This window comes from Telmatherina bonti (genome assembly GCF_933228915.1).
Source record: "Telmatherina bonti genome assembly, chromosome: 15".
Classification (NCBI taxonomy): Eukaryota; Metazoa; Chordata; class Actinopteri; order Atheriniformes; family Telmatherinidae; genus Telmatherina; species Telmatherina bonti.
Window position 1 is genome coordinate 17,667,589 of NC_136613.1, and position 22,616 is coordinate 17,690,204.

At 39.1% G+C, this 22,616-nt stretch overlaps 1 protein-coding gene across 1 annotated transcript; it reads right to left on the reverse strand.

Annotated features, from left to right (window-relative positions):
* LOC306766652 (vang-like protein 1) lies at positions 1-15,591 on the reverse strand (the record flags this gene model as incomplete). The annotated part of the gene is made up of 9 exons (XM_079254459.1): positions 1-261; positions 891-1,125; positions 2,728-2,878; positions 4,232-4,267; positions 4,425-4,558; positions 5,790-5,965; positions 6,945-7,373; positions 14,579-14,750; positions 15,521-15,591. 9 exons carry the CDS (start codon positions 15,589-15,591, stop codon positions 1-3), a joined length of 1,665 nt encoding a protein of 554 aa, XP_079110585.1.
* Between the last annotated feature and the right edge of the window lie 7,025 nt (positions 15,592-22,616).

Genomic DNA, 22,616 nt, shown 5'->3' on the forward strand with positions numbered 1-22,616 from the left:
TTAAACTGAGGTTTCTGATTGGAGCAGCAGTAAAAACTTGTGGGACTTGGGGTCGATGTACTCTTCTGTCAAACGAATGTAAGGGATGCCCTTGACAGTGACTGCTAAGCTAAAATCAAGACACCTCAACAGGAACTCAGTCCCCTCCTTAATACCACTGGTGACAGAAGCCTCACAGACCAAAGTCCACTGATCTGCCATCCAGCGCTCTGGGCCATACTGCAGGGTTGGACCAGGTGCTAGGTAGGCCTCAAGAAAGGCCTGCACACAGAAAAAGACAATGTTAGTGGAATCCTGCATGACTAACAGCACAGGTCATCCATGGCTATTGCATGCAATAATTCAGTGTAACCATCCAATTTATAATGCTGTCAACACTTCCAATGTTAATAAAGACCAAAGCATAAAAAATAAACGATGTAAAGTGTAGACATTCATATAGCCAGTTTGATGTTATTGTTTGGTTCATGTGCACGCTACTGTACTTCTTTCTCCATTTGTTAAAGTTCCTTTGTGATTTGCTTTCCGGTCTTTCATCCTTGTGTTTTGCTTAACTCTGTGACCTCAGCTTGTTCCTGGTTTTTGTTATATGGATCGCCCTTATCTGCACAGTTCAGTTCCAGTCTGACTGCTCCCTGTTTTTAAGTTTTCCTTCTGTAGTCATTACGTGTGCTTGATCTGTTCTCTGTAGAGTAAACTTTTGTCCTTTTGGATTTTACAGGTGTGATGTGATGTCTCTAGTTGTGGAAATTCAGACACCGTAAATAACTTTTAGACAACTTTAAGCCCAAGTTGGATAAACACTGAATTCATTGACTTCAAAGTTAAACAATGAATCTGTTCCAATGAAAATTTCCAGTATGAAAACAGACATTTTAAGCTACACTGACCTTAGGGCTCATGTTATTGACGAGGCAGAAAGCGAGGTGCTTCTGGATGCTCTCCATGCTGTGGCAATGCTGTCTCCTGGTGGTGCGGAGATACTTCTGTAGCGCACGAGCCATTGAGGGAAATATGGCCAAAGCTGCCTCCCGCACATCCATAATGTCAGATGGTGTTGCGTTTTCATCCTCTTTCTTCATGCGGCGGACATGTGTAAAGGCCTCCTCCACAGCAACAACCAACCTGCCAAATGTAACACACATACCCATAGTTACCAGTAGGTTACATCTGCAGATATCATCTGATAAGAAGCTATGCAGCTCAAATGTAGACTGATTAAAATAAAATTGACTGTCATGGTCAAAAAGTCAATAAATGATTGACAAAGATGTGTCTTGTTAAAATAATAAACTGTTAATTCTATAAAACTGTTTGCTAAATGACGTTGAGGTAGCTAGCGTAGCTAAAGCTATGAACTAAGAGTTGGTAATGATTTTAAAGCAATGTATTGTTGAGTTGTGAGTTAATAGTTTAATTTAACATTTGAAACTTTTTATCCAAAGCTACTTAGAGCAGCTGACATAAATTTAAAGTTTGTCTAACATTTTCTTAGCTAACACTAAACAACCAGCTGCAACAGTGTTCTAATTCATTAACATGTGCCATGGATGTCTATAAATATGGATTTAAAAAAAGGATAAAAATTTGTTCGGTTTTACTTAACATTTAAACAACTTTATTTGTCCAGCAAGGGGAAATTAACATTTAACAGACACCAAGGGATAAATGTGCTTAGAAAGTTATTTCCATTCAGCGATTTACAGCATCACTGACAGATGTTAAAATAGATTGTCTTTGAAAACACTAAATGACCATTACGAGGATGGTTAACAAGCTCACTTGTGACTGTTCTCAATTAATTTTGAAATGTAAAAATTCACATGTGGACTGTAAACTGACCAATTTATTGAAAAATCATTCATCAAGGTGTCAAGAAAGAAAATAAGAAAATGAGGGAGAATACACTCAAGGGCAAATTTCTGGCCAGGAAAAGAGTACAACTGACCGTGACAAAGTACAGAGTATACCAGATGTGGAGATAAAACTTTACAAGCAGTGGTCATACATGAAGTTCTGGGAAGAGGACAGGTTAACCTATCAGTTTAAATGCAATTAAAAAGGTTAATTTGTGGCTTTAAAAGAAGTTCCAACTTCATCTCTGATCTGTACATTGGATTTGGAAATGTCTTTAATATGTTGTTCAGTTTTTGTTCAGTTTTTCCTTTTCGTGTTTTTTCTCTCCATCATTTCTCTCTTTTCTTCATTCTTTTTTTCCCTCATCCTCTCCCTCTATGGCTTCTTTTCCTCCAGCTGTTACGAGCTGAAATAACAGATTTATGATATAAATAATGAAATAAAGAATAAAGCTTAAGAATCAGGGGAAGCCTCACATCCATGGGCTCCTCTTGGTAGATTAAATCTGTTTAGCACAAAACAACATTCTGCTGTCAAGATGCTGGACAGGACATATTAAAAAAAAAAAAAGAAAAAAAGAAATGTCTTTAATAAACTGTATGGAGCTGCCCAGTGAGAGCACCTTTTTGGAAATAACGGCATAGGTTGTGATTATTCTGAAATGTATGTGGATGCAGAGGTCAGACGTAAATACGTAAATTTAGATGTAAATAGGTTTGAGTGGCAACATATTTAGATTTAATTGCTATTTAAAACAGTCGCTAGATTTACACGAAGGCAACAGCAGTGGACATTACCTGAATCTGACCTTTTTGCATTCCTATTGAGTACTTGTGAATGCAGGTTTTAATACAAAGATATTTTATTCACCTGGCTCTACGTTTGCGGACTCTTCTCTCGTAGTCAGCTTCTTCATAGTACAACTCATTGTGTGCATTGTCTTTGCGTTTGCCAGTAGGTGTAACCATAGACCGTGACTGATTTCCATTGCTGGGCTGAGCTGCTGCTGTGCTTCCTGGAGCTGCAGCAGAAAGAGAAGACATGGTAAAACTGATTATATCAGTTTAAACTGGAGAGAGCAGCTCCTGGTCTGTGGCTCTCCCACCACTGACGAATGGGCTTAACAGAAACTCACTGAAAAAAAAAAAAAGAAATCTGATGATTCTAACAATAGAGATCACTCGGTTTTTAGATTTTTATCATGCTCATGAAATATGAGGAAAAAAAAAATGATTATGTGTATTAATCTTTGCTACTTTTCTGAGAAATTCTCCCAACTTTTAAATGATAACGTGTAAAATAAGTCATTTCCACTAAAATCTTCACATTTCCAATAACACAACAGAAACCTCCTTACAGGATGCTGCTTCAATGAATAATCCATATTTTACACATGGTAATTGTTCATCTGGTGTGTGAATTTACCGGTTTGTGTGACAAACCTGTGAAGCTAATGGAGCTTCTGCGGTTTTAGTAGTTAGAATTGCGAGGTTTTCTGGGTGAGGGGATTTTGTACATATTCTTGAGGAGCAGGAAAGTTTTGGGGGTAGGTGATAGAGGTAATGCTCCAGGTCAGGTAAGGATATAAATCATTAATAACCTGATCTACATATGTGTGTTAATGAGAATGTGCAGGTGAAAAACAGACTCCAAATGCAGTGATGAGGTATGGATGAAAATTCATGTCTGTGTGTGGCAAAAACTGCATGAGAAATATGACAAAAAAACAAGTAAATATCAGCTTCCTTTCCCTCCTGGCCTACATTCATGCTATAATAAGCTATAATGACTGTGGATGGATGAATAGGGAAGACAGAAACTGGAGTGGGGGTTGACAAGGAAGAAATAAAGGACAGAGCAGGCAGAGCTGGAGAACGACTGAGCAGGAGGAAGGAGAGATGTGGGAGAATGTGAGAAATGAGCGCTACTCTGATGAATTATTTAAGGCTTGAAATTCTGAGGCCCCCTAGAGGCCTTTCCATTGCACTGTGATAGGGAATGGAAGGGGGTGGGGTGGATATAAAGTGCAATGAGGACAGCAGTAAGACAACATATCCCATACTGCATCCCTGCCATATATGCTCAGCAGCGGGAGGGGGATTAATGGGCGATGAGTGGAAGATCCTTTTAACTGCAGGAAAGAGTGCAACGTGGCTTTACAGGATGCGTGCATGTGAGTGCAAGGAGGTAATATATCAAGACAACTGTGGCATTGCAGTTGAAGCATGCCTTGTAGGAGATGCAATATATACGTTATATTGTAGATGGAGCTTCAGGGTGCAGTAAAAATTCAGGGAGTTGAACCATGAAATAAGCTGCTTCCTGTGCTACAGTGCTGAGTAGCGTGATAGTGAGGACTTTCAGCTGCACTTACTGTTTAAAATGTATGTTCTCAGTTTATTTTTAAAAGCTGCTCAGGAGAATGAAGAGGAAAAGTACAGCAGGAAAAAAAAACAGGAGAACAGTTAAACATTTCAACCCAGTGGTAAAAAAAAAAAAAAGGAGGGAGATTAGCAGAAGTGTTATTAGCACAGGAGGAAATTACTGGGACATATGAGGCGACTGACCATCTACGTTGTAGACCTTTAACCCAGCCAGGTGTTTGGCAGCTCGGTGCTTAGAGGCAGAGAGAAGGGCAGGGTTGTGAAGTGGAAAGTCTCTGTAGTAATACTCCAAAATGGACAAAGCAGCCCTTTGAATGCTGTGTGAGAAAAAAAAAGAGAAAGAAGTTCAGTTTATATTACAACTTACTTATTGCGGTGAAAGACAACCAATTATGCCTAGATTCTAAAAATTTTGTGTCTGTTTTGTTGTTTGTTTTTTTACACGATCTTTTTTTGTCTCTTTCAAGTCCCAACTTTTGAGAAAAAATTATATTTAAATACACTGCAACGACCACATCTTAGAGCCAGCCAAGATGCACTTTCCATGCCTACACAAGGGGACATAACTCTACTCCAGAAATGTGCGGTGGTCTGCTAACATCATTCAACAAAAGTAACTAAAATACAGTGTAGATAAGGAAACAAAAGAAAGAAATAAACAAAACAATGCTTGTTTTATTGTAACTCCATACATTTTGTTTACTGTAAAATTTTTGTGTAATCTGAGGGTAGGGCTAGTGAGAACTTTGTCGTGGGAATGGCAACGGCAAGGCTGCATCGCTGTGTAAGAAAATAAGAAAAGGCAAAAAATAGGAAGAAAATAAACTTGGAGGATAAAATCACTGCTTTCTATCTAAACAGGCTTGATGTCACTTCAACGTGCTGAATAGATGAAAATAATGTCGACAGGATCTGAGAGTGGAGATTGCGCACAATACATTGAAAACACGAGATACATTCTGACTTTCATATGTTTTAGATGTTTCTGACAGCCAATTGTCAGTTTGACATATAAATCAGTAATTGGAAGATGGTGCAAAGGAAGAGCAGGACGCAAAACTAATCGGAATGAAAACAGGAAGTCAAGTTAACAGACACAGAAGATGATAATCCAAAAACATTAGGACAAAAATTGGGATAAAAACATAACCTAAAACAAGACATTGTGAAACAATTAACAGCAAATGAAGTTGGACGAGCTTAAGCTGATGCAGCTACTACGTGTGTAACCTCATTCTTTCTTGCCTGTAAGTGCTCACTCCCTCTTTATAAGGAGATTTACAAAAACAGAGACAAAGCAAGGCAGTAAGATGAATGTCTTTGTCTTGCACTTTCTAATCCTTCCTCCAAAATGACCTGTTCCAGATTTCCCCGCAGACATCACCCTCTAATTACACACATTCTTCAACAAAGAGAGTGTGGTGCGAAGCCAGTGTGTCAGTTTGTGCTGCACAGAAAGGTCATTTTCACATGTGACATGGTGGAGGTCTTGTTTTTTTCCACAGAAACATCAACCTTGTTATTACAGCTGTATATCTGCATCCGTACCTGAGCTGTCCTACGTTGTAGTGACGCGTCTCTCCGTCAGTGGAGCGGATGACACACACGCTGTAGCAGGGATGAAGATGGCGGAGCTCCAGCAACACCACAGCGAGGTAGTGAACAAACAGCTGGGAATCCACGAGGGACACGGCAAACTGGACGATACCATGGTAATCCTCATCCTGCTCAGACCACAGGTTCCATTAAATATAAATTATATACAACTTTCAAACCCATTCACTTCTATCCTTGCTTTAAAAAATGTGATTAAAAGTAAAAAGATTTTTAACCCCTTAAGAACCCAGCATGACATATATGATGTAAACAGTTCCTGACACATTTGACATCACTTTATGGCTTTGCTGAAAATCCTGTGGAACACAATCTGATTTTTGTCTTCTGCCCCTTATTTGACACCAGAAAGCAGAAGTTTAATCTTCAAAAATCTGACCTATCACAGATTTCACATTTTGTGAAAAGGGCAAATAAAATCTCATATTCCAATAATGAAATATTATCTTATCATTTTTTTATGGTCTGGGTCTTTATGAGTAAAGCATTGAGCAGAAGTGCTCATCTATAATCATCTATTGATGTGTAATCCAATGATGTCATAGTCAGTATCAAGATAAAAATATTTGTTTTGACACTGACAGGCTGAGACTGTCAAGTTAGCAGATATTAACACAAACACAAACATTTTGCATATCATTTGAGCCATATGTATATAAATAAAAGCTTCTGCTTTTGTTACTTTTATCACATAATGATTAAGTCTATCTTGGGAAAAAACAAAACAACCTTTTTTTGTGTTTTTTCTTGCTCTTGAGTTTACACATATAACACATATAATTGCAGCCACTGTGAAAATATCAAAATGTTGTTTATTAGTAGTAATTAGTACGGACTCTTATGATATCAGATCAGGAGAAAAAAAACAAAAACAAACACCTTTAATTAAAAAAAGACTGTAAAATCTTTCTAAATGAGGAAGTTCATGATAAACATATTGAATTTTTCTTTAGCTTTATTGAAGCTACTAATTTCAGAAAAAATATTTTATTTGAATTGCCTTTTGGGGAGTTTGTTTATTTTTATTTAATTTAAAACCAGAACAAAAACAACAAAAAAGGTAAATATCTAGCATATCAACAAACTCACCTGGGCATCAAGGATCCGAACTCCATAGAAGAGCCAATAGGACATGGTGAGGAGGAGTGTGAGCGTGATGAGGAAGGCACGATACACACATACCCTTGGCAGGCAGGCTCGGCCTGGCCTCAGAAACAAAGCCCAAATAGCAACCAGGAGAATGAGGAGCTTGAAGGAGATGGAGAGGAAGAGGCCCTCACAAGCTGCACCACAAGCCTGTAATCTGTCGGGCCACATTACTGCCGGAAGAAGCAGGAAGACCAGCGGTGTTGCCAGAACCAGCAGCCCCATACAAATGCCCACAGCCAGGGGAAGATACCGACGGAAATTATGGGTTCGGTCCTGTATTTCCTTTCCCAGGCCAACAACTTCCTCCTGGGAAATACTCAGCTCTGACGTGCCTGTCACAGCTGTGGTGGTTTCTCCCCAGTTATCATCCTGAAAGGAGAAATGGGAAGAATGGGTGAAAAACAGGTGTTGTAAGGCAATTATACACATTTGGAAGGACAAGATTGTGTATGTTGGCCTGTTCAGTCTACTATGTGTGCTTAATGTTTCTGCTTTTAACATGGTGTATGGATCTAACACAAGTGAACAAAAGAAGTATCAGAACCATGAATGAACCATTAAGTATTTTGATCCAGTTACTGCTTGTCACAGTCCTCTTCATCATCCTGATGAAATTCAGACATCATTAGACCAAGACGACACCTAACACATGACAAGTCATTGAGACGCTGACATTTTTATGTTTTAGTATTGCTGTTGATAGTTTTCCATCCATCCATCCATCTTCTGCCGCTCATCCAGGGTCGGGTCTCGGGGGCAGCAGCCTAAGCAGGGAAGCCCAGACTTCCCTCTCCCCAGCCACATTTGCCAACTCTACGGAAGGAATCCCGAGGCGTTCCCAAGCCAGCCGAGAGATATAATCCCTCCAGCGTGTCCTGGATCTCCTCCCAGAGGGACGTGCCTGGAACACCTCACCAGGGAGGCGTCCAGGAGGCATCCTGACCAGTTGCCCGAGCCACCTCAACTGGTTCCTCTCGATGCGGAGGAGCAGCGGCTCTACTCTGACCCCTCCCGGATGACCGAGCTCCTCACCCTATCTCTAAGGGAGAGCCCGGCCACCCTGTGGAGGAAACTCATTTCAGCCCCCTGCATACGAGATCTTGTTCTTTCAGTCACGACCCACAGCTCATGACCATAGGTGAGGGTAGGAACGTAATCGGTAAATGGAGAGCTTCGCCTTCTGGCTTGATAGTTTTCGCTTCTATAAATAATCTGAAATTAAAGAACTGTGATCATATTATTCTACTTAAATGTCCTATAGTCATGATGTGATATGTGTAGCATGAACTTTTTGCATTTTCTGTATATTAATACCTGATGATACCTGCATTAGTTACAAAAATGCTAATACAATTTTTTTCTTGTTTTGTTTTGCTGATTTCTTTCTGATAAAATTGCCATTAAGGTAAAGGTTTTTTACTATAGGCCCCACTGCACTACAACAGTCATGTTCACTCTTTCAACGTATGTGTGTTTGCTCAGAGCTGAGACAAATAGAGAGTAACAGTTAGACGTACCATTTCTAACATGGAAATCAAACTAAGTGACTGTGAACTAAATGCTAATTCAGAAAAAATAAATGTAGCACCGTTTGATCCTAAACAGGGAGTAAAAAGATTGATGGAGAACCACCTTAAGCCAAATCTCTTTAAGGGGATAAAAAAAAACCCAGTAAAATCAACGAGAAACTGCCAGGTTAAAAAAAAATCTTTTTGATTTAAGTCTACTTACTTTTATCCTGCTTAGCCACAGTAGCACCACAGATTTTATGCGCTATGCATGTGGCACATCCTTCATGCTATTTAAAGATGTCTGATTTTCTTTTGTTTTGCCTCATTATGGCAAACCTTTAAAATCCAGCTGAAGTAATGTGGGATGGCAGGGTAGGATGTGCAGTTAGGTTCAAACTGAAAGGGAAAACACACAGCAACGTGAAGAAACATGAAGGTATTCACACACACACTCTGAATCACAACAAAAGCTTTCCATGCCCATCATTGCAAATTATTGTCTTTTTTTCCTCCAGCTTCCAAACAGTCACGGTCATTTAATGCATAAATATTCTCAACAAAGAAACACAGGAAGAATGTCAGAAGTCTGCTCTAAGGAATCCTTCATTTTTTCGCGTGTCTGTCACTAATTTGTGTAGCTAATTAGCCATTCATAGTTCCCAAGAGTGTCACTGTGTTGTGCCAACTACAACTAATCACAGGAGCATCAGCTGCAGAGAGGCTGGAAAAATGACAAGCTGAACCTTATACCTTCACATACGTGTGCACAAATACACCTATAAGCACGTCAAACAGAATGAAGAGCCCCTGTGCTGCTACAAAGCCGCTGGAAAGCCAGACAACAGAAGGTCTCATTACTGTTCACTTGTCTAGAGTGTGTGCATCACTGTTTGTTGGCTCTTTACACGCTATCAAGAGGTTAAGATTAATATTTAGGGATCTAGTGAGCTTTCTGTTGTTGAAATAGGACAACGATGTGGCAGGAATATACCCCATGAATCCACTTTTTGTCCTTGAGTGTAGTTAGCAGCCAATTAACTTGCCTTGCTGGAGGAGGGGATAGCAACGGGAGCCAGAAGATGAATGAGCAGGAAAAAAAGAGACAAGTCAGGGAGGGGGATGGCAATGGCTAAGAAGAAATACAGCAGCAGACGGGAAGAGAGAGAGAGAGAGAGACAGAGAGAGAGAGAGAGAGAGAGAGAGAGAGAGAGAGAGAAAGGTGGATGTGATGAGGAGTTCAGAGGTATTTAATCTTTCACGTGTCTACAAAACTAATGAGTGAAATGAGAGGTTGGCCAGGTTCAGTCGGGGTAACGTCTGCTCCATTTAGTGTCCAATCTCATTTCTATTCAGCTCACATATCTCCACTACTTCTCTTTTTTTTTTTCTTAAACCAACCCCCACTTGTCAGGACACTAACGTGATAACAGGATCTGTGAACAGCTAACATCATTCCACACTTCACTGGCAGAGCAGAGCAGCAACACAAAAAAACAACACAGCGTTGCCCTAGCATTTTCACCTTCTCACACTTCTACATTTTCTCTTCACATCAGCTGATGTTTTCTCACCAAAATAAATGATGAATATCATAATTATTATGATTTTTGCAGGCAGTAAAAAACACAGCCTTATAACGATTGCTTGAAATTATTGGAGAAAGAGAGGGTTGTATTTATGAGCTGTAATCCTGTGGACCCACTTTCTTGTTTGTGTTACTGCTACCATGTACAGATTATTTGATCTCAAGTACCTGCCTAAAGGTTAAAAAAAAAATCATACACATATTGTAGGTTTGTTCCTGATAAAACAGAGAAAAAAGTTCCAAATGCAAATAATTTGAAAAGATGTGTTCAAGTTCAATAACAGCATATATTTTATTTGATAAAGAACAGTTTATGACCAAAATGAGAACATAATATTTATGATTACTCTTACCATTACTCTATTACAACTTCTGTGATGTAATTGATTAGCAGCATTTTTCATTTTAACTGCAAAACTATTTTAGGAAGTCTATACTGAAAGCGCAGGCCTCCAAATAAAAAGGCTTTGCAATAAGAACGAACGATACCTGTGATCATTGAGTTAACGCCTGGAGAAAAACAGACTAAAGCTGTTATTTAACCTAACAGCGTAAAATAAATTCATAAAATGATCTGTGATTTAGTTTTGACTCTAAAGACTGTATTTATCTCAATGTCTGTCATGGATCCACATGGAAAACTCATTATGATGCTTCATAAGGGAGAAAGAAGCTACAGATCCGCAAGCAACAAAAGATTTCAGCCAGCACATAGAGCAGTAATCAGAGGGCATTGAAGGAGCAATAATACTACCAGTGAGAGCCACAGTGCTCATTTATTATAAAATTACACCTCAGAAAATGCATACCAATTGCAGCCCTGGAAGACAGGCAGACAGGCAGGCAGACTTGGTCCACTGGCTGTGATTAGAAGTCTATGACAATGTGAACCATGTGAAAGACACTGCATTAATATTGTCAAAGAAAAACTATTCATTGCTCTTTGGCACATACTGTAGCTGCAGGATAAAATTTGCAGGTAAACGTGACACAAAACCTGATGAATACAAAGAGCGTGTTTCAGTCAGGTAGGAAATTCAGCTCAGAATGAATGTTTTAGTTGTAACAGTGAAGAACACAAATGTGTAATGCTACATGGATGTAAAACATGTTGGTATATAACAGTCTCGTCTTGTTGACCATTAACACACACACATGCAGTAAATATACAACACTTTGTAAAATATACACTGTTCACAGTGCTTTTTACTGCCACATGCATTCACACACCAGGAACACATTAGAGGCATCATAGGTTTTATTGCCTGTGGATATTCAATAAACACAGAATGACAAATGCCAGAAAGGTGTTTTTGAGTGTGATCTCTTGTTTTTTATTTTAAAATAAAATCTAGGGCACAAATTGTAAAAATGGTGACCTGACCAAGGATGACACCCGATCTCGATACAACAAAATATTTTTGAGGTATTTTAAAGAAAAAGCAAAGTGCAGTAGGAAAAATAAAAAATATCTGCTGGCAATAAGAAAATAAATCAGTCAATGTTTGTAACAGACAGTAAGCCTTATGGAAGAATAATCCAATCCATAAATTCATACTGTGGGGCTTTTATTTCTTACAAATAATATAAATGACATTTTTGTAACTAGAAAAGCACTTGGAGAATGCAGAACTACCCAAAGCTACTCATTTCCACCCATATTGTGATTTCCACTTTGTGTCCTAAATTCATTTCATAAACTATTATATTTAGATACAATCATAATAAATCCACAGTATTTTGGCCATATTTTTGTGTTTATTGCATGTTTATATCTTAATTTGTTTTCTTGCAGTGACAAAAAATTCAAAGACTCCCTAATTTTTCCTGTTCTGGATCACAGTATTCAGAAATTTGCTAGGATGCAGATCTATCTTTGATATCTTGTAAAACCTGTTAGGGACTTCCCCTGTATTTTTTGGCCAAGCACCCTCACCATTTATTTTGGAGTTACATGAGTCACTCCCAAAATTTAATGGCTTCTAAATCAGACCAAAACCCATTAAAATTTGTCCGGTCGTTTTTATGTAAAGTTGAAAACAAACAAACATACGGATGGACAGACAGATAAATGCTGACAAAAACATAAGTGCTGCCACCTCCTCACTTGACAATTTAAATGATATTTCACATTTTGGTTGTGCTTTATATTGAAACTTGGATGTATGAACTCTTCAGCTCCCTTTTGGTGTTTATAATATTATTCTGCTAAATAATCACTGTGGCAAGACATCTAAGACAATAAGCTTTTATCTAAATGTCAGACATATTTAAGAAAAACAGTGCCCCACTGACTGACCTATGATGCTGTTAAAACCAGCCAAAACTAATCCTAGGGACTAGTTAGTCTGACGTGAACTCTACACAATGAAATCCGCAGAAAGCAAAAGTGAGAAAGACAGGAAGAAACAGTGAATGGCATGACTGCCGGCTGCTCGCTTGGCAGTCTTTTCATCTGGCAGAGGCTGAATATGGATTATGCTTGAGCCTGTTCCACCACCACATAGCACCACAACACACACACACACATACAAAAACAATCTGCCAATTGCACAGCACAGTGGCTTAGGCCTGTTGGCCTGGATGGAAGTTAAATTACATTTACATGTTGGTTTATTTGTGTTTGACAGAGCTTTAGAGCCATAGAGAGGGTGTAAACCATGTAAGGAGGCACGCTAAAATGAATTCTTAGAGCTGTGAGGTCAAAATGCTTCCAGTTCCTGAAGCTTTCCCTTAATTAACTGTTGGCTATTTATTTATTTATTTATTTTTTACTGTGGTGGGTTTTTTTTTCTCAACTTACAAACTGCTCTTGGTTAGAAGAAGTTGTGTCTGTATTTCTGTGTAAGAAAGGAACTAAAAAAGCATGTGGTGAAATCCAAAGGCAAGAGTAACATATGCGTTGGTGTTGCTGGAACATGAGGGAAACCAAAGCTGTTCCCTCCTGGCACAAAGTCTCTCACAAAGCATCATGGACAGTCTCAGTAATAGACTCTCTGTATGACTCACACACATGCAAACACACACAAACACAAAGCTTGCACTCTAAGGCCATATCCTTATGTCATGCATGTAAACATAGAAGATTATTCATATCGGTTTTCCCCAAAGTGGCATTTGGCAGGAATCTAAGGCTAATCTCAGTCTGGGAGACTATCTCCCTGCACTGGAGACCAGTTAGTGTTACAGTGGCTCTGCCAGCCCATGTGAACCGCTCCAGAAAGCACAAGCGGGCGAGGACTTTGGTGATGGCAGGGAGATGGTAATGACAGTGTTGCCGTGGACACATTTTGCTGGAGGGCAAATGTAGTACAATGGCAGATTACCTTACACTGCTGACAATGGATGGAAGCTACATGCTGACAATCACATGCCAGAGGGGAATGTGTGGAATGTTACGTTCCCGCCAGGAGGAGATGCAGAGCAGAATTATGGCGAAATAGGCCAGACCTCTAAAACATGCCAGAAAGTCATCTCCTAATTACATTAAAACATTTTATTAGTTTGGGAAAGTACATTTTATTAGCAGCTTGTGCAACACATACGTTTTCCACAACTTCCTCAGTGCATAAAAGCTGAGAAAATGTTCTTTGTTAAAATAGATTTCAAGTAGGTCAAAAACACTGTGAAGACTGCCCCAAGGCACCATACCTATGAAAAGTAATAACTTGAGTTTAAAAAGGAAGAGAAGGTCTCTCTTCCACCTTTAGTGGCTAATTTTTCTTCTTTCAGTGTAGAATACACAGACATTTTGGGAAGCACTCGTAGACTAACATGTAAAAACAGTAACATTGCTGTTGTATCTTCCCTGGCAAGCTGATAACAACAGAAGAAAGGAAGTCACTAATCAGGAGAAGAGACACTATCTAAACATTTCCAGCTATTTGAGAGAAGCTAAGCTGGCAAACAGCAAAGTATAACTTCACACACAGGTATGAAAGTGGCCTTATTTGTCTTGTATGAGTGTCTGCAAACAAACATGAAATATTGAACTATTTTTTCATACAGTTATCACTGTTTTCCACAGCATCTCCAATCCTTGATGTGCTGACTGCTCATCTACACATTTTCCATGTACTATAAAACCTGTTTGCTTTTTAGAGATAAAAAAAAAAAAAAAAAAAATCAGCTTTATATAATGACTGTCTATTCTGATTCACTGTCAGAGCCAGGCATGACAGTTAGACTCAATCTCACACAACTGCACACACACTGTAACGCAGCACTGTCTGAATAAATCCATCCACGCCTACAAAAGGGATGCTAATCCACTGACCTATTTGATCTCATGTCACAATTGTTGTTTTATGCCATGCAATGGGCAGCCAGCTGTGTGGGAACCAGAGTTTACAAGGTCAGAATATAGGGTTCATGTGGATTACTGGATTTTTTTTGTGAACTAATGTGATTACTATTGATCAGTTTCCTTTTTGATTTTCATAGTTTCAAGTTATTCCAACCTAAGCACTTATAAATACCTGAGCCTCATCCCCATGATCTCCTGCTGGTGCAGCCTCTCCAGGCAGTGGTTCTCCATTGTGAACTGGGGAGTCTTGGGATGGCGTGTCAGGGGGATTGATGACGACAGATCTCTCAGAGCGACTGCTGTCTTTGCTGCTGCTGGCTTTGTGTCGTTCACGACTTCGATCTCTGGAAAAGGATATTTTACAATAAACATGACTGAAAACAATAATAAAAAAAGAAATACACAAGATGTTGTTTCTATTATTGATCCATGCAGAGATGATTTCAGGATTAATTGTTTGGACAATTGAATGTGCAAATAGCAGCAGTAAAACTGATTATATGGATCAATGACTATAAGCAAGTGAACATTAAAATCTAAGTCCTTTTTTATTTGTGCCAATACAATAAATAATTTTTAACAGATGTTTTGAAAAAGTACAACATTAAAGGAGATCAGCTTAAGCTGCGGATTATTCAGTTTTCAGTGCTTATTATTTTTTTTTAGATTTTACTGGCAGATAAATTTATACAATCTATTTATAAAAACTATGTGAACACGAACGAAAAAAATGATAACCAGAAAAAAGTGATGGGAAGGATGCAGCATTCAGAAGCACAGGCTTCAGGAATGAACAGGATGAGGATGAAATGACTCTGCCGTTGCAAAGTAGACTCAGTCAATCACTGAAATAGGGTCGAACCACTCAGCTCCCGACGACCCTAATCCACAAGCTCTGTCCATCTCAATCTCTAGCTTGTTCTGTTTTCCGTCTTAGTCTCTCATCTCATTTACTGGGCCATAACCAACATGTGGCACACTCAAAGTGAAACAGCAAACTAGTATAAGTACTATAGCAAAGGCTGTGAAGTAAAATAGAGTGAGTGATTTAGTGGAGACAAATTCATGTCATGGTGCAATCAGAAGCAGACAATAAGCTGGAGAGGAAACGTACCCATGCCGGTTTGACCTCCCAGAGCGACTGGAGTGATAAGAGTAGCCTGAGTGTGTCGACTCGGTGTCCATTCCAACAGAGCTCAGACCTGCCGATTGGGCAGAGGAGTGACTGTCGCGTGGTAGAGAGGGTAGGTTGGCAGCAGTGCTCAGGAGGAGGAATGGGTTGCTATAGAGACAGGCCTCAGGAATCCACAGCGGCTGACAACTACCCCAGAGAGCTGCTTCAGATACCACATTAACCTGAAAGACAAACAGATAAGAACAGAGTCTCAGGTTTGTGTCAAAACCAGCAGCCAACATCTAATATGTACATGACAGAAACAGAATAGAGGATTCTCATTCAAGAGTCAGAGCTTTTGTGCAGCACTGAGTTGCATATAGGTACATTAGATTATATTATCTATTATAAGCTTTATATTTCTGGAAACCTTGCAAAACTGGTCTCATTCCTATCTAATTTATATGCTATATTTCATGGATAATGTTCAAAGTTTGCCCTGAACTAGGCAGAACTGCATTTTACACTCAGCTTGGACTCATTTACAAGAGCCACTTTATTTTGCCAGACTTGCATAAAACTTGGAATTCAAATGGCACATTTAAAATGTGACTCAATAGGAAAGTTTTTAGCAATCAAGATGTCTTTTATGGCTCTTAAACTATTTCTGTGTGTGTTTTCTGGTAGTGTGTCTGAATGCTGCTACTTTGCCACTTTTAGTAAACAATTATATTTATGAAATTACATTTCAGGAGACTTGGCACACATAGACACACCATGCCTTTCTATCTTTCTATCTGTATCTGGCTATTAATTACAGACCCATGATATCAACCTACTTAACGTATATTAGATCTAACATTAATCGTTACTTTATGTATATATTTTTTTTTATATTAAACCCTCTCTGATTTATAAAACCCACTTTAACAAAAAAAAACTACCTCTGATACATTAAAGTTTAACTAAATTAATTCTAGGCTGCTCTGTAAAAATGCATATTAATTTAACTTTACTATTTAACACAGATACACACTGAAAAAAACAAAAAACATAAAAACAACAAAACTATTTCTCTGTGATGTCATTAAGAGTCACAGCTGCATATACCATCCTCCAGGGCTATAATTTGTGTAGTGCGATGTATGCAGGGTGATATCTCAGCGTTTCACCAAGCATGTCCTTTCATTTAGACCTCAATCTACAACCTGTCTGTCTCTTAGCTGTTGTCCTGGCAACCGACTGCCAATATCTATTGCCACCACCTCTTCATTTTGCTAACTGGATTTATTATTCCACACATAATGTGCAGGCCATTGTAGTCTCTTCAGCCAGTAATGTGTACAAACACTAAATTAGAAGATACAGCAGACCAGAAATTGAATGCGGTGAATGTCATTATGGTCAGAAAAAGACATTGATAGCTCATTTTGCGGAGGTTTGTGTTCTTTTCTTTCCTTCCACAACCTATCAGGGGAAATGGTGCCACTAATGTTAAAGAAAAGTGATAAATATTCAATTAATGACTGCCATGCAATGCATATAAATGAACCTAAAAGATTTGCAGTATTAGACTAATACTGCTATTTCTATAATCCAGCCACATGATGTTTCTGTGTAGAGAAAAAAACAAAGAAAAAAAAAATCCCAGAGGATACTTCAGTTTTTAATGAACCTTAACTTACTGATGTTGTGAAATACGGTGCTTCAACATGCTAATCATTGAGTCACAGCTGATGGTGCAGCAAACCTTTTTAAGCAGAAAGTCATATATCTAATTTCTAGCCCACATCTGCAGCGTCTGTTGTTACCCCGGTAACAAAGGATGTAAGAGGAGGCAGGAGGCCTCATCTAGAAGCAACAATCAATCACCCCTGCCAAGAGTAAATTTGTGTTATACACTTATGTGTGTGTGTGTGTGAGTGAGTTAAGGTGGGGGGTGGCACAAACAGAGGGCACAAAGAGCAAACAATGGTCTCTCATCCCACCAATCACCCGTATGGCTAAATGAATAAGCCAGATGATTTGAATGAAAGCTGTTAACCTCCTGAGTGCTGATCTTGGGGCGTGTGGTCGCAGTATGTGGGCCAAGGAGATCCCACTGAGAGGCCACTCATCCAAAAGATGAGCATGAAGAGGCGCAGTGAACCAGGCCATGTGGAAAATCGCAGCCATGGGGTAAGAAAAACTATCAGTTACAAACCAGGGCTAACTATGAATAAAGCATGCGGGAATAAAAAAACGTGCTTCAGAGACATGCTGCAGCGGTTTATACTGAGTCAGCCCTTACAAAATATTTCAGTAGTCCTCTGTCTGAGGGCCTGTATAGAACATATATTGTTTGGTGAGGTGCGCTTGCATCGCTGCACATCGTTCTGCTTGACTGCTCCCAGCACTGACACACAAGAGCAGATACTGACACTAATGTAAAACAAACATTCATTAATGTGTTTGTTTAGTGGACAGAGGCTGCATCACAGTAAGGAGTAATGTATTTACACGTGTACTAGCTGAGAGGTGCGTACACATATGGTGCTATATGGGCTCTTTTATACTTCTATACAAAAAACAGAACCAGACCTGGCAACAAAATGCTGCTATAAATCATATTTAAAAATTATTAATAGATCTAGAAAAGAAGAGAAAAAAAAACTTCTACACTTGTCAGACAAGGAGAAAATTTTGACATTGTAGTGTCCAAATCAGTCTTGGCTACCTAAATGTCACAGATCAGTTTTATAGCTCTGCTAGAGGACATGCTGGGGCTTGGTTACCATGGCATCTGTGCCCTCCCTCACACCCATTAACCATTATGCCTTCCTTCCTTCATGCACACTCTGCTCTGGTGGCATTATGCTATAATCTGCCAGATGCAGCAGCTGATTGTCTCACAACTTGACATTAGTAAACAAACAACAAAACACCAACCTACAAAATGAAGAACGCGCGTCAGATAATAGAGAAATGAGTTGTTGTATTGGAGCAAGTATGAATTATGCTTAATTTGTTACCAATAAAAACTAAGCTACAAGTCCTGTTTGTGGACCTGCCACTGCTAACTGTTGTTTCAGTGCGGTAAAATACACACAATAAGCAGAGCAGCACATGGGAAACATTCCAATAAGCTTGTTAAAACCTCTGCAAAATCAGACAAAGCGTGCAGACATAAAGTGTGTAAGGTTATTTATAGTAAATTCAGTTCCCAATCCCTCAGTGGACTTCAGATAACCCAGAAGAACACCTGCTCTCTAACAGATTATATTGCTGTTGGATTTCAATCACATGAACTTAGCCAGAGTCATAAAACTCACTGAGAAACAGCTTTTGTTCTTATTTCATGGAACTTGTTAATTCTGAAATGAGATCAACTTTTTTTTCCTTTTATTGTTTGCGTTCCCATTCAGTTCTGGTAAAATTAATATCTATTATATGCAGAAAGTAAACAGCTGACCTCTGATTGAGTCCCTGCTACTCCCACCTTATTGCTCCTTCACACTCACACACATACACGTACATAAAACAAAGGGTGAAAGTTAAGACCTGACACAGTTTCTGGAATGCAAACTTTAGGCCCCTCCACTTCACTCATGTGGAACTAAAAAGTACACTAAGAAGGAGCTGGAGGCTTGGGGTTTAGAGGAGTTAACCTCTATGCTTTCCCCCTTCAAGAGCGTTCATGTCTCAGTATAACTTAAATTAATGTATTGCATAGAATCCTGCATTTAACATGTTCTGTTTTAGCCTGAAGGTAATCTATTTTCTCATTTTATTTTTACATACAGTAAAGATGTCAGAAAACATGGTTTTAAAAAGAACAAAGACAAAGCAATGCACAACTAGTTTCTTTTGATCCTCACTGGCAAGAAGTGATATCTTGCATGACTCATCTTATCAAGAGTTTCCCAGATCTCAGTGCCCTGACCCTCCCTGCTCAGGACCTATCAACACTGCTTAATAATGAATAACTGTTGGTCTCTTTGCGCAGTCTGTTTGCAGCATCATGACTCCGTGGGAGACAGCGCCAGAGGACACGCACGAGGCTGTTTTAGTCATAAAACACCTCATCCAGCTGTGCAGCCCTGCAGACAGATGCTGATGATGGCGATACACCGTCGCCCTTTTGAAACTGCCTCGTCCACAAACGCCCTTTTTTCTTTTACTTCTTCTTTAAAAAAAAAAAAGAAAAAAAAAAAGTCTGCTGCTTTGACAGAGGATGTTACTCCTCCTTTGTACAGCTGCAGTTTCGGTTACAGTATCAGTCTCACCCCGATCCACATTCACCACTACTGGCCTAAATGGTCTACAATCCCTTCAAATAAGACAGTCATTCTGCTGGTGGATTGATGGATTTATTTGCATTTAAAAGGCTCTGAACTAGTCCTTTATATTCACAAAAAGGAAAGAAAACCAAAACGACATTACGCGTAAAAAATGAAAACGGATGACTAGACTAGACCACATCTGTCTGGTAGGGAAGAACCCCCCCCCCCCCCCACCTTTTTATCCACGATATGGCAGAAGAGAAGTTCATCAGTAATATGAGGTCGTTCGCCTCTGGATTTTGGGCAAAGACAACCTACACCCGATCCTGGTGTCTCAGTCATTTAGCCTATCATTTCGATATAAACATTCATAGACTTACCTTTGTCTCAGAAATGTGTGATCAGCTCCTCTTTGCGCCTCTTTGGCAGTGGATCCTGCTTCTGTGAGGCGCTCCCTCATACGAGCCTGGCCATTGTGGTTTGCAGGACAGAGAGGGAGGCAGCATGGATGTACAATTCTCTCAAGTGCAAAACAATGAGAATGTTCTTCTATGGCCCACTAGAGGTCGCCCTTTACAAGAGGTTTTGGACCAGTTTAAATCATTTTCTGACTGTTCTCCTATAAAGTTTAAAAATATCCGGTCCATGAAGGTATGTGATGTTATTTAATAATACCTGATCACCTGGACTTTAAAGCATGATCTCATAGTGTGGTTGTCGAGGGGTACTGTCGTGATGTTTCCCTCCTTCAGCATACCTGGTTCAAGTAATAAAGGCTTCCAACAGTTTGCTGTTAGGTTCTGCACAATGCCCTATTAGTCAGGTGTGTTGAAGCAGGGACATCTCCAAAACCTGCATGGCATGAAATGTTTCCTTAAATAACAGTTTTCACAGATTGAGACATTCAGCCTTAATTTACAGTAAGTGTGGATAAAACCTACAGCCTCTCTGACCACCATTGAAATATTTTTACTCATTCATACACCAGTAATGCAGATACTGGTTAAAAGATGATGTTTTAGTCCCTTACACATGCACCGACTGAACCAATATGTCCACACTGATAGTTGTCATATAGCCAGTCTATGTAAAATTCACACTTGGACTTTCCTGAGAAAATCCCTGCAATTCCTCCAGAAAATAAAATGTTAAACTAAAACCTCTCTGAAATTCTTTGGAACCCCAACCAATAACCATTATTAATGGTTAAACTGATCGGTCCATATCAATATGCAGCTGCAGAAAATGTGCAGTGTGTTTGCACCCCTACTGTGAAATGTCAAGCATAAAGACTTGAAACTGAGAGTATTTAGCGAAGTTTCTATGTTCAACAAGAAGGAGAGAAGGACGAGTGTGTTTTTAGTTTGTTTACTTTCTCCACTCTTAAAAGTGTCACAATATAGTGCTACATCTTCATGCGACCTCTGAAGTTGTGCGTTCACTAGACTTGTACGAATAACTAAATATTAATTTAGAACCATTCTGAACTATTTTACTAATCAAATTACAAAACATTCAAAATAAAAGGTAAATAATTAGGTTTTTTTGCATCCTGCTCATATACAGACCATACAACTTGAATACCAGGGAAACTGGAGAGTGTGAGTCTAACCCCTGCAAGCATGAATACAGTTGAACAGTTACTGATGATTAAGTGTTTATGGTTGCAAGATATGTCATAAAATCTGAAAGACAATAAAACATTGACAGTTTTATATTGTTTGGAGAAACTATTTCAGAGGTTTGTCCCATTTGGTTTCTCCAAAAATGTTCTGTATGGAATAAATTGTCTTGCTGTATTTCATCTCCAGCCGGACGACAGAAAGATAATCTGATGGAAAAGAATATATTTCTCTGTTATGCAAGACACCAATTCTGCACCCAGCAAACAAAAGAGAAGAAGGGCCGCGGTGCAAGGATTAAAAAAAGCGTACAACATGGGTTAACAATATATTACTAAGCGTAGACCACATGGCAGACAGAAGACAGCAAAAATGTACTTTTTGTATATTTATTAAATGCTTTGGAGCTTTCACCACTAGTTTGGATTTGAACATTTCTTTGTATATTCTTATCCAGTGAATTTCATACATCAGTTTGGACTGTGTGACAAATAGAAAGCTGTGCTTTTAAGTGGTGCAAGGAGTTGAAAAAAACACGCAGCTGTAACCTTTCCTATTCCACCACTGCTGAATAAAAGAGTAACATTCTTATCTGCACTGGGTAATATGAAGCAGCAAAGGTATATGAAGGATTAAAGGTGGGAGTGTAAAATAACTAAGCAGAACATAAAGCCATTTTGTGAAACAAAGATAGTTGGATAAGCCTTAAACATACGATGAATAGGGTCTGTGTTTTCAGAAAAAACTTCTTTAAACAATAGACGACCTGTGCAAGAATCCTCTTGTAATTTTTCCCTCATGGAACACCGTCAGATGGCAGTGTTACTCCCTCTGACAACATGATCTGAAACTACAAGAATGCACCAAATTGCATGCAGAAAGTGTTCCCTATGCAAATATATTGCTTAGGGCAACAGTCACCCACTGGCAGTAAGTTTTGAGTTTTTTTTTTTTTTTTAAAAAAAACACTGTTTCACAACTCAGTTTTCTGTTTTTGCTTTAAACACCAAACTAATCACCGTATATGATGTACAAATTCCCTGCTATTAAAATCAGATAAAAGAGTAAAGCTTTTCCTTTCTAACAGACATAACGACTTTCTCCAGTGTGTAGCAGTGTGCAATGTGTATAATGTGCAGTGTGCAGACAAAGGGCTGTCACTCTTGCTGCCGGAGTGGACACGAACAATACCTCGAGCCCCCTGGGTCACAT